The sequence below is a fragment of the Alosa alosa genome, chromosome 1, assembly GCF_017589495.1.
Source record: "Alosa alosa isolate M-15738 ecotype Scorff River chromosome 1, AALO_Geno_1.1, whole genome shotgun sequence".
NCBI lineage: Eukaryota > Metazoa > Chordata > Actinopteri > Clupeiformes > Clupeidae > Alosa > Alosa alosa.
In genome coordinates, this window is record NC_063189.1 from 13,922,846 (window position 1) to 13,939,370 (window position 16,525).

The 16,525-nt window shown below is 45.5% G+C and overlaps 1 protein-coding gene across 2 annotated transcripts in view; it reads left to right on the forward strand.

Moving 5' to 3' along the window:
• The window catches only part of pex5lb (peroxisomal biogenesis factor 5-like b), a 28,237-nt gene that overhangs the window by 2,914 nt on the left and 8,798 nt on the right, over positions 1–16,525 (forward strand). Inside the window, exons 2-8 of one of the 2 annotated variants that reach the window (XM_048260928.1) lie at positions 7,554–7,646; positions 9,875–9,986; positions 10,959–11,168; positions 12,300–12,432; positions 12,571–12,658; positions 13,495–13,578; positions 15,992–16,111. In XM_048260928.1, coding sequence (XP_048116885.1) covers positions 7,554–7,646; positions 9,875–9,986; positions 10,959–11,168; positions 12,300–12,432; positions 12,571–12,658; positions 13,495–13,578; positions 15,992–16,111 — 840 coding nt within the window. The remainder of the gene's footprint in view (positions 1–7,553; positions 7,647–9,874; positions 9,987–10,958; positions 11,169–12,299; positions 12,433–12,570; positions 12,659–13,494; positions 13,579–15,991; positions 16,112–16,525) is intronic. The other variant, XM_048260936.1, reaches the window with a different exon arrangement.

Genomic DNA, 16,525 nt, shown 5'->3' on the forward strand with positions numbered 1-16,525 from the left:
GCCAACAACAAAACAGAGTGGAGCATTGAGTAAAGGACCAGACAGGGAAAAAAGTAAAAACACTAAAATAGCTAATGAATGAATGAGTGTATGGAGAGGGATTGGGGCCAGTTGATTGAAATTATTGTTGATTCATGTCTGACATTGAAATGGCAGTATACGTTCACATTCTGCAATCATCTTAAATGTTCATGTAGTGCTTTGTCTGTGCAAACAGACACATTGCCTGGCAACCTAAGAATCTCAAGGGAACGTTACTGTGAAGCCCAGCAAACTCTGCTTACAATGAGCCATTTATGGCACCTGGGCCTTTTGTGTTAAACAGACAGCAAATGGTTGTCTTTCATCAGCAGCACTATAAACATCTTGCAATTTGCGTGCAGCTTCAACATGATAAAAAGCCAGTTAAAAAAGAAGGACAATTTGACATGATCAGACCATAGCCCTGGATAGATTGCCTGGATGTGATGCAGCACATACCAAATGCAATGTAATGCTGTGAAAAGAAAAATGACTGTGTTGAGTCACGGATAGGTTAGTAATAATAATAATAATAATAATAATAATAATAAAAAGCTTTATTTGTATAGCACCTTTCATACACAGAATGCAGCTCAAAGTGCTTTACATTTGAAGCATGTAACACAATAATAGTCAGTCAGTCATTATCAATCACTTTTCTTTGCTGTTTATGTTATACTCAGCAACATATCAAAAATATAGAAAATGACGTCATAAGACTGGCAGCCTTAACCCTCTTACCCCAGTCTTTCTTAACTGGGCAGTCTTTCTTAACTGGTGGGTCGGGACCCAAAAAGTGGGTCACGGAACCATTTTGGGTGGGTCGTGGAGCTTGTGGTAAAAAAAAAAAAAAAACTCAAATTAAAATGCTACCTTATCAGATCTATAATATTATTATATTGGACCTTTATTTTGATTGTTAGCGGCAAACGCAAGTAGGCTACAACCCTGAATATTTGAAGTAGGATATGGTTTCACTTAAATTGAGATTAAATTGGACAGAAACCCCAGTGTGTCCCAGGTATTCACTGAATTACTGGCACATGAGAAAAAATGCCACATGGAAACAAGCACCCCTGTCAAAGACAAACCTGTCGAGCACTTTGAAAGGTGACATCAGGAGTTGAAAACTTCACAAATGTAACAGCAGACATCAGCATGTTCCAAACATACAGGCATCGCCAGGTGTCTCACCGCATCCGCTTGGCTCGATTAAGTATATATATATATAGGGTCGCGTGGAAAATTGTGGGTCCCAAAGCAAGACCACAGAACCACTGGGTTAGGGTGAGCACCAGAATTTGACACCACCATTTAGTTCAATCTTCATTTTACTCATTGACTAAACTAAGGCATCATTCACATGAGCACGTTTCTCACTATACGGTGGTCACATCAGCAGCTTATATCTGTGTTTAGTCAAACAAGAAACACCAGGCATTTCAAATCTAGCCAGACAGGAGGTCCATCTTACAGCAACACTGTAACCCTACCCTGCCATCGATTGAACTGTGGAAACTATTGTCAGCAGAGGTCAAAAAACAGGAAATGGCCTGTCGGAGATGGCCAGGCGCTGGGAGTATGGCCGGTTCATAGCACCTAAAATATCTCCATTTGATCTCCAATCAAATTAGGGCCCCACACATTCCCCTGTAATATAATTTCAAAGTATAGGAGGCGATTTGGCCCATAGTTGCATGCAAAGCCATTACGTTGCATCACCTATAACTGTGTTGCTTTCCATTAGTGGTCTTGAAATAGCTGGTTACTCATGCACATGAAGCTGCCGACATTGTGCCATAGTAGAGACACAGATGTAGCATGCTCCAAAAAAGCATGAGCCTCCCCTATCAGGCCCAGCAGACAAGGTCAGACCCGAGGATGCTCAGCTGCAGATGTGCAGGTTGAAAAGGTGGATTAGCACGAATCGGGGGCAAAAACGCGTGTGTGCGATCGCCCGGGCTTTTAGATGGCCGCCCCGGCTGGCGAGCTCACACATGTGGATTACTCTCCCGGCTATTTCTGGCCCTTTCCGTCCCCTTCCATCCCATAAATGACGGAGGGCCCACGGCTTAATTTGATGCCCGCTTCACATAATTGAGGTCAGTCGCCATGCGAAGGTTTATCACCCATAATATCATAGCGGTCAACTAATAGCCCAGCAATATCAAGATACTGGGAGAGGCCAATGCACTGGTTAGGCAACGCATTCTTCTTCACTGTCAGAAAACAAAGTGCCAGTCACTTAATTATTCAACAGCCAGTGTAACTCACAGATATGTATTAATGTTCAAGCAATGCCGGGAGGAATTAGAAGAGACATGCTTCACTCTCAGAGTACTTTTGTATAGTACTATGTAGTACACAATACATCATATAGTTATACGCATAGTAATATGTAGAGGACTATGACATTAAATCTACCCATAAGTATTTATCAAACAGTTTCATCCATCCTCTTGTAAATAGGTCCAAGTTCAATCTGACAACTGCTTTAACTTATGGACAGAGGGAGATGAGATGCTGTAGGCTATCTGTGAAAAATGCATGTGAGCGGTGTGGTGGTAGTGAGGGTGTAGGTGTCTGTGAGCTGCCGGACTCCGTGTTGGATTGCCTGTGCCTCTGGCTGTGGTTGCTTGGCCCTTTGGGGCCCCTGGTCGAGATGGGAGCTGGATGACAAGAGTCTATCCACATTGCAGACTGATGAGGTGTGAGCTGAGAGCATCTCTTATCTGCATACACTCACGCCCCGGCGGGTTCTCGGCGTGCATGGCAATGGCGCTCCGTTCCAGCTGACAGACTGACTGACAGAAATTTCTGCAGTGCAGTTTTAAAAAGGCAGTTTTAAAAAGGCTTCCGTATGAATATCTCCTTGGCTTCTCCCTGGCCGACATCTAACAGGAAGGCATCTGTCTGTGGAGTTTCCATCCTGTTCGTTGTTCCATCACTGGTTTCCGCCCACGCCCACGGTCATTTACCATAATCTTCCCTTCAACATGGCCTGATGCTTAATGGGCCCCACCCACCAAGCATTCATGTCATCTGTCTAAAGCTCTCTCATTGACATCCATTTATATGTCAATCAGATTGAATTGAGTGGCATTGAGTGAACCCTGCTCTGCTCTTGGCCCAAGACAAGAGCTCTGTACTCTAAAGCCACAGCAGCCCTCTGACAGCTAACAATAAACCCAATGTCATTTTTTATGCGTAACCTATAGTTACCTAGAGTAACCTATAATAAAATGTTGAGCAGCTCGATTGAGTGATTGTTTTCTTTTTTATTTCCTCACAGGAATCTTCCCACCCATATGGGACAGTAGACCCTTTCAAGAGAGTTCCATTATCAGCATCATAGTTGGCCCCACAAGGCTTCCGTTTTAACATTCCATATGTTATCTTAATGCAGAGGAAGTAGTTTGGGAACCAAATAGAACGTTCAAGCATTGTTTTTGTTTTTATTGTTGAAAGGGTCTATAGAAGCCAGGCAGTAGTAATTGTGTAGCAGAAGAGTAGATGGATTGCATGCCTACTCTTAATCCTCTTCCAGTGATGCAGAGCAAATAGAGGGAAATCCTGATATTCCGACTCAACGTTTTCAAATGACTATATTTCTTCATACCTGCTGTTTACACCCCAGTGAAATACAAATACCTCAAACGTCACCATGTCAGTGCATGCTTATCAACTGCCGTCTACTGGGAGTGGGGACAGGGGTGGGGTGGGGTGGGTGGTTGCGGGTTGTGGTGAAGGAGCTTCTCAGCTGGATTTTCCAACACTCCGGACAAACAGACATCCAGCTGTGCCCATAGTGTATGGTGCATCACAAGAGACCTTGTAGGGCGAGCGATCTGAGAGAATGTTCAATCATCATGTCAGGTTCTACCCCGTCAGCCATTTGAGCCAAGCGCAAAGTAGAACTCTCAGCAGCTTCAGGGGGATGAATGTGCAGTGGGCAAGGTGGCCACCAAATTAACCTGTCAAACAGCCTGTCAGAGAACGACGGCCATGTTGCTCTGTAAGTAGCTAAGAGGATTCTCTTAGGACAGCCATTCTACACAGTGAGCCATAAGTGTTGAAGTGAGTTGAAGATGAAATCAGATTGACAGACAGATTGAATAAGACAGTACGAACACATCAGCACTATAGTCTAGCTGTGGTTAGCGATGTGAGCAGTGAATGAGTCTGTTTTGAGGCTCCTTCAGGGCTGGCACTGAAAGATAGTGTAGGTAACGTTGAGGCTTCCCATCATCCCTGTGTAAACACAGCCCACACAGGACTGGCTATGGAGACTCTAGATAGAAGGCTCTTGCTTGTTTTGTCGGTATCGCTGTGGTGCATCCACCAGCTCGGAGCTCGGATGTGCCACAGACATATCTCCATTGAAGAGTGTTGATATCCACCCCCCAAACACACACACACACACACACACACAACCTGACCTCTCTTATGACCAAATGGACAGCTTACCAGACCGTCCAGTCTAAACTGACATCAGAGACTCAGGCTCAGGGACAGAGACCCACTTGTCTCTGGTCAGTCCTAACGCTGGACCACATTTATCAGTCTCCGAGCCCTATGCTGGCAGTCGTCATCATGTTCCAAATCAGACAGTCGCATGATAATCCATCTCAAAATAATCTTTGTTACTGTAATCCAGCCCCAGAAAAAGAGTCATCGAGGTTTCATACAGCCCTGCATCTGTTCACAGGAGGCAGTTTTTTTGTGAGGGACAGAATGGATTGCAACGTCAAATTGTCTGTCTGTGTATCCGTATTTGTTTGATTTACAGACTGTAACCATCCGCTGGTGAGGCAACAGAGCGTGTCATATTCACACACACACACACACACACACACACACGGCACACACACACACGGCACACACACACACACACACACACACACGGCAACAAGATAAAGACGCCAGCTGTTTGGCTGGTTTCCCTTCACTGGACAGGATTGGAACCACAGTCACTCTGCCATGTGGGATGGGGTACATGTAGGTGTATGACTACCGGGACTCCGCTCACTTGGAACAACAATGCCAGAGGGAAAGGCAGGGAAAAAACAGACAAATTAGACGCTTTTCATTAAAATTAGTTTTTATAGTGATTAAAATAAGTGCTCTCAGATTCCAGCTTGTTACACCATGCTATCTGTGAATATTGTGGTCAACATCAGATTTTGCAAAAAATAACGTGGTTATTCCTTGAATGCCAAATTTCAAAATAACATTTCAAGTCTCCCTAAATGAAAACAGATTACATCATTAGTCGCTGCTGTCCCTAATTCCCAAATCCTAATCAGAGAGTGCTAGGTAATGAAGTTCTGATTACTTTGCACGCAAACCCAGCTGAGGGCTCCCTGATGAGGGATAAAGGAGTGGAGGCTGTGGGAAGTTGAGAGGACGTGGGGGAGAGAGAGGCTGTGTTTGAAAATCCTTATGGTGCAGGTTAGAGGGAGGACACCATGCTGACAGGGCCATAGAAATCAGCACAGTTAGAGCTGAAAAGTCATGGCTTCAATAGTTCACTGGCTACTGAATACACACACACACACATACACACACACACAGTCACACACACACACACACACACACACACACCTCCCCATCTCCACAGACAAACACACCACCACCGCCACCTCGGTTTTTATTTTTAGATTTTGATGTAATTCCATTGGTGAAACTTGCGATGCTTCTGTAGCACTTGGGAGGAAGAGGCGCTCGCCGTGCACTTGGGAGGAAGAGGCGCTCGCCGTGCACGTGGAAGGGCAGACGAGAGATGGATGAGACTGGGCTAGAGTTACAGACAGTAGAGCCAGGGCGAGGCGAGCGGAGAGGGCTGGTGATTACGCAGCGGGATGGATGCGGCTGGATATCAGGGCGGACAGTCGCTAGCACTGCAGCACGAGCACTTCATAAATAACTGTCATAGTCTTCTCTTGAAAAGCGGAGGAAACAGCATAAGTCACAAGTCAAAAGAAGAAGACAAAGGGATCTGGATTTTCACACCAGCTGCACAAGACAGTCTCTTGTCAAATGAGAATTATGGTTGTAGTTGAATGTCTAATGATATTTTGTTACGGCTACTGGGTAAATTTAGTCCACCCTTTGGTTGAAAGAGCTTCAACATTGAAATGCAAGACACAATTACTGACATGGGACGAAAGGAGCCCAAACTGAGGTTATGTAATAGAGAGACACTTGGCGTAACCTCTCTGCAGCTCTCCAAAAGTGCAGTTGCCAGGCGAGAAACCAGTGGCACGCAACGCTGTTTAAATATGAATGGACCATGCTATCAATGGTCGAGGGAAGAAGTAAGCTGCGTTCTTGAAGAGGGTTTTCCTGACTCAACATTTATCAGCCTTCACAAGGATGACTCACCATTCTCTGGTCTACGGGGAGATGGACAGTGTCTTTGACGAAGCCTTTCCAGTACAGTATCTTCCCATGGTGGATATTAAGGTTAAGCCTGCATGACGCCCTTGACACTTTTCTAAGTTGTCTTCACAACTCATTTGGGCCTTAGGGTAGGGAGATAAAGCATTAGTGTCATTTAACTGTGATTCTCTATTCCTTAATTTTCTTTTTTTATGTGTGACCAAAATATTGGTATGATTTAGTGCTTGTGGTCTTAGGTAAAACTAAGTTATAGTCTACTGTAAATGCAGCAACAATTCCATCATTACTGTCTCCCATTTACAGATAAATATGATATGAAGTTTTCTTTTTGCTTTGCAACATCTTTAAATGAAGTCACAAAGTTTTACCTAAACAGAAAGAAGCTGTCAGAAGTCTTACTCATCCAGAGATACATGAAATTGATAGCTGACATGAATCAGCTTGTGCTATCATCTGTCCACGCTGTGCTATCCGTCGTCCACACAGATGGTTCGACCAGCTCTCTGCACGGTCAGGTGTAGTCTCTGGATCGTTCCCAGGGCTGCTGCTCCCTCTACCCCTGGTCCCTATAGTCCCTCTTAAGTGCTTTCTGCTGTTCAATAAAGGTGGTGGGGTTTGGGGGTGAGGCAGGATGGTGGGAAGTGTTAAAAGCACTGTTAGAAGGTCTTGTGACGATGATGGACTGCACCCGGCTCAGTCAAAAGGCAGAAATGGCTGCTGTTTTAAACTCCCCCTCGTCAATGTTGACTCAACAAGATGTCGAAGCAGTTTGTTATGTCCAGTTTGCTGACTTGTCGGGAGGCACATAGAGAATAAACTGCTCTTAATACCTTTAGGGATTCATTTAAAGGCTTCCAACTGGATGAACAGTAGCCTTTGGAATGTCTGCATTATGGTTTAGGGAGACACAACAGCTCTGGTACCATAATCACACAGCATACAATGATAATGACCAGTATCTGAAAATAAAAGCAAACATGAGTTTGTGAGCAGCCTGTATCCTGCAGACTCGGCCCTCCTTTCTAATTGGTCTCATGATTCACACGTTTTCCCACACAGCCCTCAGGCAAATCAATCTAATGACCTGTACCTCAAACTGACACAATCCACTGTTGATTTCATTGTTGTAGGGGAAAGACTCTAGGGTTGTTGCCATGGTGCTGAAGGAGCTACCAAGTAAGGCATCCTCAGAAGCAAACGCCCTCCTCACCGTGACAACCAAGGTGGGGATAACACAGCCACCCACCGACAGGATGTACCTAGCCTTTCCTGGTATGGTAATAGTGCCACTCAGTACACGAAAGGGCTTGGTGCAACCTGCTTTGTTGTAAATTTGAGTTCTTTTGTTTTTAACGACACATCAGATAAAAAGATGTGCAAATTGTTGTAGTGATTTGTAGTTTGCTTTTTTTTAAAAAAAAAAAAAACAAGCTGCTCTATGGGGCTATAAATATTTTCTGCCTGACATGCTTATACACTGATATGCTTGGCAAACTTTTGCTGTAACATGCACTTTGTGAATTATATATCACATGCTGTTTTACATTTGCCAGCACCTGTGTCCTGGATAGTATTAATGATGACCTTTGTGGTACATACATAATTTAAATAAGACGGTAGTCATGTTAATTAATCAAACAAATAGACTACTACCAACCCAGTGATAGACTCCAACCTGACACACTGCTCTAAACCAGCACTGGACAGTATACATTCACACATGTACCATATTTAAAATTAATTTCTATACAGAAGGTCGTTGATCTCATATTCCCTATAAGCAGCTTATAGCTGTCCATCTTTGCCCTCTTGAGTGCTCGACTGCCCCGGATAACATTTACAGTGAAATGAATCCTCCGCAGTCCTCTGTTTCTGTTGGATAGTCTGTCTTTGATTATGTTTCTTTCTTTCTCTGTGAGCCGCATGTCAGTAGTGTGTCAACTTAGATGCATGCATATTCTTTCCTGCTTTTAAGTGTCTATGTTGTGCTTTATGTATTTGTTCATTTATTTTGCTATATCTCATGGTGACAAGTGGCGTTCCTCACTTCAACAGTGGTTCTACTGTTCTACATGTTTTGTCCTCTTGGCGTGCATTTTGTGGTTGGTGTGTGTGTGTGTGGTTTGTGAAGTTGTGGAGTGCTTCTATATGCACTGTGTCACACACATGGGATTCTCTGTGTTATGGGAGCTAGACTGACAATAACGGAGTCTAGCATGCTTAAAGCAATAGGGAGCCATGGACAGGGAAACTAGAAGGTCATAGCAAGTGAGTGTGGTTGTGATACTTTCATTTTCACGGGTTGGATGACAGCCATCGAGTTGATTTAAGAAGCTGATCACTATAAGATCTCACAGATTTGAAATCTTCAGCTAAGATACAAGTGCTTCTATAGGCCTAAAATCTCTAAAGTCATACGGTTAATAAGAGTCAGCTTGATCATGGCTAACATTTGGGCTTTTGGATGTTGACAGGCTTAGATAAGCTCTTGGCAGCACAGGAAATTTGTGTTCTATAAAATGGGTAATGTCCTGCGTTAGTACACACACAAAAAAAGCTCCAGTTTTTAATTGCACTGAACACCTGTATGTTGTATGCAGAACAAACAGCATGAAAGGAAAGTGTGTGGTTGTGTGTGTGCGTGCGTGTGTGCGTGCGTGTGTGTGTGTGTGTGTCTGTGATGACAGTACTTTATACATTGACACACAGAAGAGACTCTCTGGAAATTAACACAAACACGTGGCTGCCCACAGCCTCTTTAGGAGCCTATTCTCTTGATCTAACCAGTGGCAGATTAACCCCACTAGGGGTGAGAGGGACCCAGATGGTGATTGATGCCCTCTCTGTTGACCCAATACAAGTGAGAAGCATCTATTCTCCCTCATAGCTCGATGCCCGGAGGGGTCAATGTAAAATTCACAGCCATGTGATCGCTCCACTAAGGTAATAGCAGTTGAATGATCTATCAAAAAGAAATAGGCTATAGCACTGAGGAATACTCCCATGGTGAATGCAACACAGTCTGTCCACAGCAGTGGTCTGGCCATATATATAAAAGAAATGTGTTTCACAATGCACCAGATTTTAAGTGGCACAGTTGTGGCACATGTTTTATTTGATCATGTTACTAAAAAAGAACATGCTTCATGCTATCTCTTATTGTGGGTTTGTAAATCATAAAACTAGTTGTGTAATCCAGTTGCATGTTTTATTTAATTTCACAGAGTCCCTGTAAAGTCTCATTCATATCCTGTCATAATTCATGAAGTTTAAAGACCCCATGAATCACTCGCATATTGTAAAACACAGTATGATGCCAATTATTCACATACCAATGATTATACGCACGCAGCAATAAAACATCCTTCAAATGTGATTTTATGGTGTGCCTGGGGGGAGGGAGGATGAGCAGGGGACTCACACCCTGGCGCTGGGTTTCTGTGTGTTGCAGCTGGCGAGTGAGCAACAAGAGAGCCGCCCCCTTCTGAGCCCGTCCATCGACGACTTCCAGACGGAGACTAAGAGTGATGGAGCCAGCCGGCCGGTCACCTCCAACACAGCAGGTCCCCCTCAGCTCATTACTCCTCTCATCTGCTCTGCCTCTCCTCCCCTCTCATCTTCACGTCTCCTCTCATTTCCTCGCCTCTCCTCCCCTCCTTTCTTCTCCTCTCATTTTCTCTCCTCTCCATTCCTCTCCTTTCCTCTCCTCCCCTCTTCTCTCCTCTCCTCCCCTCTCATCTTCACGTCTCCTCTCATTTCCTCGCCTCTCCTCCCCTCCTTTCTTCTCCTCTCATTTCCTCGCCTCTCCTCCCCTCCTTTCTTCTCCTCTCATTTTCTCTCCTCTCCATTTCCTCTTCCATCTCCTCTCATTTTCTCTCCTCTCCTCTCCTCCTCCTCCTCCCCTCTTCTCTCCTTTCCTCCCCTCTCATCTCCTCTCATTTTCTCTCCTCTCCTCTCCTCCCTCCTCCTCTCCTCTCCCCTCCTCTCCTCCCTCCTCCTCTCCTCCACTCTCCTCTCCACTTCTTTCCACTCCTCCTCTCTTATCCTCCCCACTCATCCCCTCTCCTCTCCACCCTTCTTCTCTCCTCTCCACTACCTCACTCTCTCCCTCACTCCAAGCATATGTTAGCCTTGGTGTAGGTCCTCTCTGTACAGATGCACACAGATGAATGTTATATAGCCCAGCTGGGAGAGAGGGAGAGGGAGAGACATAAATATGGAGAGAGTCTTCATTTGCCTATGTGCTGCATTTAAATTTGTTTTCATATGGATATGAGGCAATAAATATGTATGGGCATAGGCCTTTTAGAATGGAAATAGTGTACTGCTCCAATCTGTGAGCTATAAGAGGCGGTAGCTCTGAAGCCATTAGCCACTTAGTATTATCTTCTGTTAATGGTCATTAACCATATGTTTGTGTACTGAGTGGGTGGGGAAAGCCTCTACTGGTGCCACTCTTGTCCAGCTCGAGTTAGATGTATGAGCGTTTGCCCTGGAGAGCCTGTTCTGAGTCGAGCCTTCCTGTTGGCTCTCAGTTCTGTCCACAGCGTTGGACTTAGTGGACCTGAGTGAGACCACGGAGAGGAGATGGAGCTGGGACCGGCGGAGCCCCCTGGGCGCGCGGAGAGAGGGACGCAGGTGCAGCCCGCGCCGCAAGAAGCCCGACGAGACAGAGCTCATCCAGGTGGAGACGGAGCCACTCTCCCCCGGACCTCTGAACCCGGAGCGGATCTCTCTGGACTCAGGTGCAGGCCGGGGGACGAGAATGTCGCTTGGAGGCAGTCTGTGTGTGTGTGTGTGCATGCGCGCCATCGCAAAAGTAAACGATCCAAACGTTTATTATCATGAGATAAATTGAGGGCAATTTCCTTCCTGCATATAGAGTGCTCAAGTAAAACCTAAAAATAGTAGTGAGAGGAAGCGTGTATTTATATTGTCATTCCAATGGGTGTACCCTCTGTTTTTCTGAGGCTGGGATAAAGATGAAATATTCACAGTTGATTGCTTGGCTTTCATTGAATTAATGCTCTTAAGATCCCCCCCACCCCTCCAAAGGAGCCCCAAATCCCTTTAACAGCTGATAGTCTGGGGATCAGTCTTTGATCTCAGTGTAATTATTATGAATTGTGCATCTGGTAATCATGTGAAAACCTCCGAGCCACGCATATACTGTGTTGGGCTTTTTTTCACCACAGTCACCTCCTTTGTCAAAAAATTACTTAAACAAGAACAAACCATTAAGTGCTGCGATGGCCGATTGTAATCCATGCTCTCACTGTGATTAGTTTTCTCTTTTTTTAAACCCTGTTTCCAGTGTCTCATTTTTCCGTGTCACCGACAAACTGCCCTGAAACAGAAGTAGGAAATGGACTGGAAAATAAAATCAATTTACTTTGGACTTATATTTAGACAATATTGATGGGTGGAAAATTTCAGTGCCGATGTACGGCCCTTAAGATAATGAGATTGATGCCTAGAGGATGGACAGTCACAGCTGACAAAGGTGGCCCTGGTTTATCACCTCACCTCATCAGGGAGAATAGTCAAGGATTTAGCCTAACACCCTTATCAGCTGTAAATGGGCTTAACCCACTCCCTGCACTCACTGCCATGACAATAGCCAAGTGATGGCGCCCAGATAGGAGCCCTATTGTTGAGCTCTACTGTCTCCCCATACCTCTGGAAAGTCTCAGAGGCTGTGCTAGTTGGTATCTTTATTCTCTGGATTGCCTTAAGGCTTAAGCCAAGCACTTCATTGTTATTCCTGCATAGGCAGGATATCACCCAGCCATGGCATTGTTATCTGCTCATCCTGTGGAGGGATGGCCTGAGGCTAACCCCATTTTTCTCCTCCTCTCCCTGCTCCTTGCCCACAGTCAGCGGGTCGTCTCCCAAGGAGAGGTGGGAGGAGGTGAGTCTGCGGCCCGACAGCGCCTTAAACGGACCCAGGAAGTGGAGATACGAGAAGAAGAGGTGCACTTCGCACCACTCCTCCAGCGAGATGCTCTGGTAGGCCGCCATTATATCACCACAGCCTCACGACATTTATTCCAGAGGTGTCTGACAGCACCCAAATGGGTTGAGTTTAAAATTGGTTTGTGCAAAAAATAGCCGCACGCCTCTTAAATTGCGTCTGTCTCTCGAAAGGTCGGCAGAGTTCAAGACGGATCCGTCCAGCAAGCAGACCCTGGATCTGAACATGAGCACCGAGTCCGACCCTGGACCCTCTCCTCAGGTGTGCACACCTGTCCTTCACAGCCACCGCTTCCGCTCACTACTCACACTCAGCAGTCAAGGAAAACATTTTTATAGCGTTCCACACGACAAGCCACCACTTCATTATTGAGTTCCTACATCGATCAGACAGTAGCTGAGTGGATACACCAGGTATACCCTTGGTACACACAACACACCTGAAAAGTTTTAAATGAAAAGCAAGGGCAAGGAGGAGTAGTTTTGTGGTCATAGAATATTCTGGAACAATTCCATTAGATGCCTGGTCTTGCCTTGGCTAGTCGTCCAATAGACAAGCAAGTTCTGCGTCAGGGATGATTCACTTTTCCTGCTATCAGCGAATGGTGTGAACAGCGTCCTTGCCAGATTATCCTGAGGTGTGAGGTATGCAGAGACAAAATGAAAAGATGTGTAATACTAACAATCTCAAATGTTGTATGGTGCATGTTGTGAAAAACTTGTGACTTGCTGTGTCACTCATACAGTACAATGTATAAATTAATTATTGTTTATAACAGAATTTTTCCATATTTGGAATACATTAATGTCTATGCTCTTCCTTGTTATTCCTGGTTGAAGATTGGTCAGAAATGGGTCAAACCTTTTCATGCTGTTTGTAACGTCTATATGCAGAGTCCAGTCTTTCATGTTTTCAGTACCAGGTGTGATTGGAAAAATCTCTTGGTCAAGGCCCAAGAAAAGCTATATGCATGCTGTTCAGTGATCCATATAGCCCAAGAGGCCCGGAGCAGAGAGCTGTAATGATATGACAGTGCTGGGCAGCAGGCTGACCTTGTTTACCTCTCATCTCGTCCTTCTGGGTGGCGCGCGCCGCAGCAGAGGCAGAGGCTGGGCAGGTCTCTTCTGGCCAGGAACGCATCCCTGGAGGAGGAATTTGTACGAGCCAAGGCAGCCGTGGAGGTGAGAGAGAGACGTAGGCACGCACGCACACAGACACACACACACACACACACACACACACACAGACACACACACACACACACACACACGAATGCATGCGCATACACACACACACACACACACACACACACACACACACACACACACACACACACACACACACATACACTCTCTCTCTCTATCTAACTCTCTCATACACACCCACTCACCCATGCATACACTTAAAGCTTAAAATCCTGAGAGAGTGTGCTTTGATTAAATTAATGAATGTTCCCAACACAAGCGTTGAAATTCATTTCAGCGTTCCTCCCTTAGGTCAGCGACTGCCCTGGCCTAGAATGGCATTCATTTTCACCTCTACGGTGGTCACACGTGCTGTGGAACACAGCCCAGCTCTCGCACATCATCACATTTTCAGCGCATGTGCACATTATGTGTGCAAAGGGCTTGTTGTTTTCCCTCTTGTGTCAGCCATGTACCACAGACAGACTTCTTCAGAATAGCTCGACGAGTCACCTGAAACCACCAGAGCAGCAGAAAGAACGGTTGATATCAGAGCCAGAGCAGAAACACTCAAGTGCTTTTGAGTGCAGGCTAACTTGCTGCCTCCCATGTGAGTGGCTTGACGCTATAGCACGAGAGAGAGAGAGAGAGAGAGAGAGAGAGAGAGAAGGAGAGAGAGAGAGAGAGGCATATAGAATATACCCAGGACAAGTGTGCATCTGCCTGTGTGCATACACTCACGGCTCACGGCTCACTCACACCAGTGGTATGGAGTCAGAGTCGTGTTGTTGAAGAACAGAGCCGTCCCGTTTCGATAAAAGAGCACTTCTGGGAAGGCTCTTGGGAGGCAGGAGAGAGATTGATGGCCCATCTAGGCAAGTGAGATCAGATTAGTTTAACTGTGATTTCATGGGCCCGGCCCATCCTCTGAATAGGAAATTCATCATTTACTCCAAATGCAAATGCCTGAAGTGATTCATCTCGAGCCGATTGTGCGATATGGTGGATCCTGATTTCGTGGCATGTTCAGAGTGCCCACCTCCCTCGCTCTCACTCCGAGCGTGCTGTGGGAGTAATTTGAGCTGTCAGGAGAAATATCGCTGACTTAAAAAGTCGGGGGCAAACGGAGTGAGAGGAAGTGGGTGGTGGAGGAGGTGGGGTTCTCGTGAAGGAGCTGTCACGGAAGAGAGAGAGAGAGGGAAGAGAGGGAGAGGGAGAGAGAGAGAGGAGAGGGTGGGGGGACTCAGAGCCTGAATCTTAAGTGGGGGAGAGACTGACGGAGTGAACATAAGTGCGGGATGGAAAGAGCACCCCTCCATGAGAGAAGGTCTCTGCTGCCACTGAGAGATACGTAGAAGAGATGGCACACCGTTAGCCTGTGGGGGCAAAAGCACCTTTCTGTCAACACCAGGAGAGAGGAGGTGATAGGACACCAATGAACGCTCAGAGGTGACATACAGTCTAGTGGCATGCAATGAGAGAGAGTGTGTCTCTTTGTGTGCGTGCAATGCAGTAGACAGAGATTCTAATAATTGGTTACAACATTTCAGCAATGACCTCATTAGGTTGACTTTGTTACCTCTGTACTTTCCTAGAATTTGCATATAAATGGATACACATCTTGTATCTTCCCATAAGGACAGTTAAGCACTTGCAGACGTATAGAAATGTGTGGTGACACACACACACACACACACACACACACACGCACACACACACACACACACACACATGCACACACACACACACACATTCCTAATTACATTCCTCCATGAGGGCCATCAGGAATGATAATACCCCTTCTGTCCAGACAGGGTCTATCTATAGTCAGTGAATAACCGTGGCTCTAACTGTGGAGTTCATGTCATAGACAAAGAGGGTCCCTGGTATAGCTCAGGGGACACTATTACCTGATCCCTCACACAGCTCATTGAGCCCAGTAATTATCTAGCATTGCAGAAGAAAATGCTGATGATTCCTTTACTGTCACAGATAGCACAGATGAAACATGATCCTTGGGACTGGTCGTTTGATTAAAACACCTATGTGATACGATTCAGGGAAACCAATCTGCGGCCTCGGAAGACCTGAGCTGTTCTCTCTTCTCTGTGACATGCTGACTTTATGGCTTGATCATTCCAATGCCATCATGCCTCAATGTGTCTCTGTGTGTGTGTGTTTGTGTGTGTGTGTGTGTGAGTGTTTCTGCGAATGCCAGTGTGTGCTTGTGTGTGTGTGTGTGTGTGTGTGTCTTTCTGTGTGTGCCTCTTTATGTGTGTGTGCGTTTGTGTGTTTGTGTGTGTGTGTGTGTGTGTGTGTGTGTGTGTGTGTGTGCGAAATTTGTCTAAGGCCACACAGTTGCAGAATGTAAATGAGCACATATCGAGCTTTATTGTGCTTCTTTCTCCAGTCAGACACAGAATTTTGGGATAAGATGCAGGCAGAGTGGGAGGAACTTGCCCGCAGAAACTGGCTGGACAATCCAGACAATGAAGGTCTCATTCCGCTCAATGTGTCGCCCAATGAGTCGGTAAGAGCCACCTCACAACACCGCAGTCTAGCGGATTGACTTGGATTTAGCTGACCCTCTTGTGAAATAGAAATTTTCCTTTTAATCAATGTTGTACCTCTGGCCATTGAAACTGTTTGGCATTACTGTGGGTTGAGAATGAATGGAGGACATTTCAGAGGATGTTTTGCATGCTTCATAAGAGTTAGTGATCTGATGAAAGAGAACCACCTCTTTCTCTAATCTGGAAGTCCTTTTCATCTTTTCCTATTTCATCAGTGGGTATAGACAATCAAAGTCAAAGTCAAAGTCAGCTTTATTGTCAATTTCTTCACATGTTCCAGACATACAAAGAGATCGAAATTACGTTTCTCACTATCCCACGGTGAAGACTAGACATATTTTACCAATTTAGGTCCACAGACAAACATAACA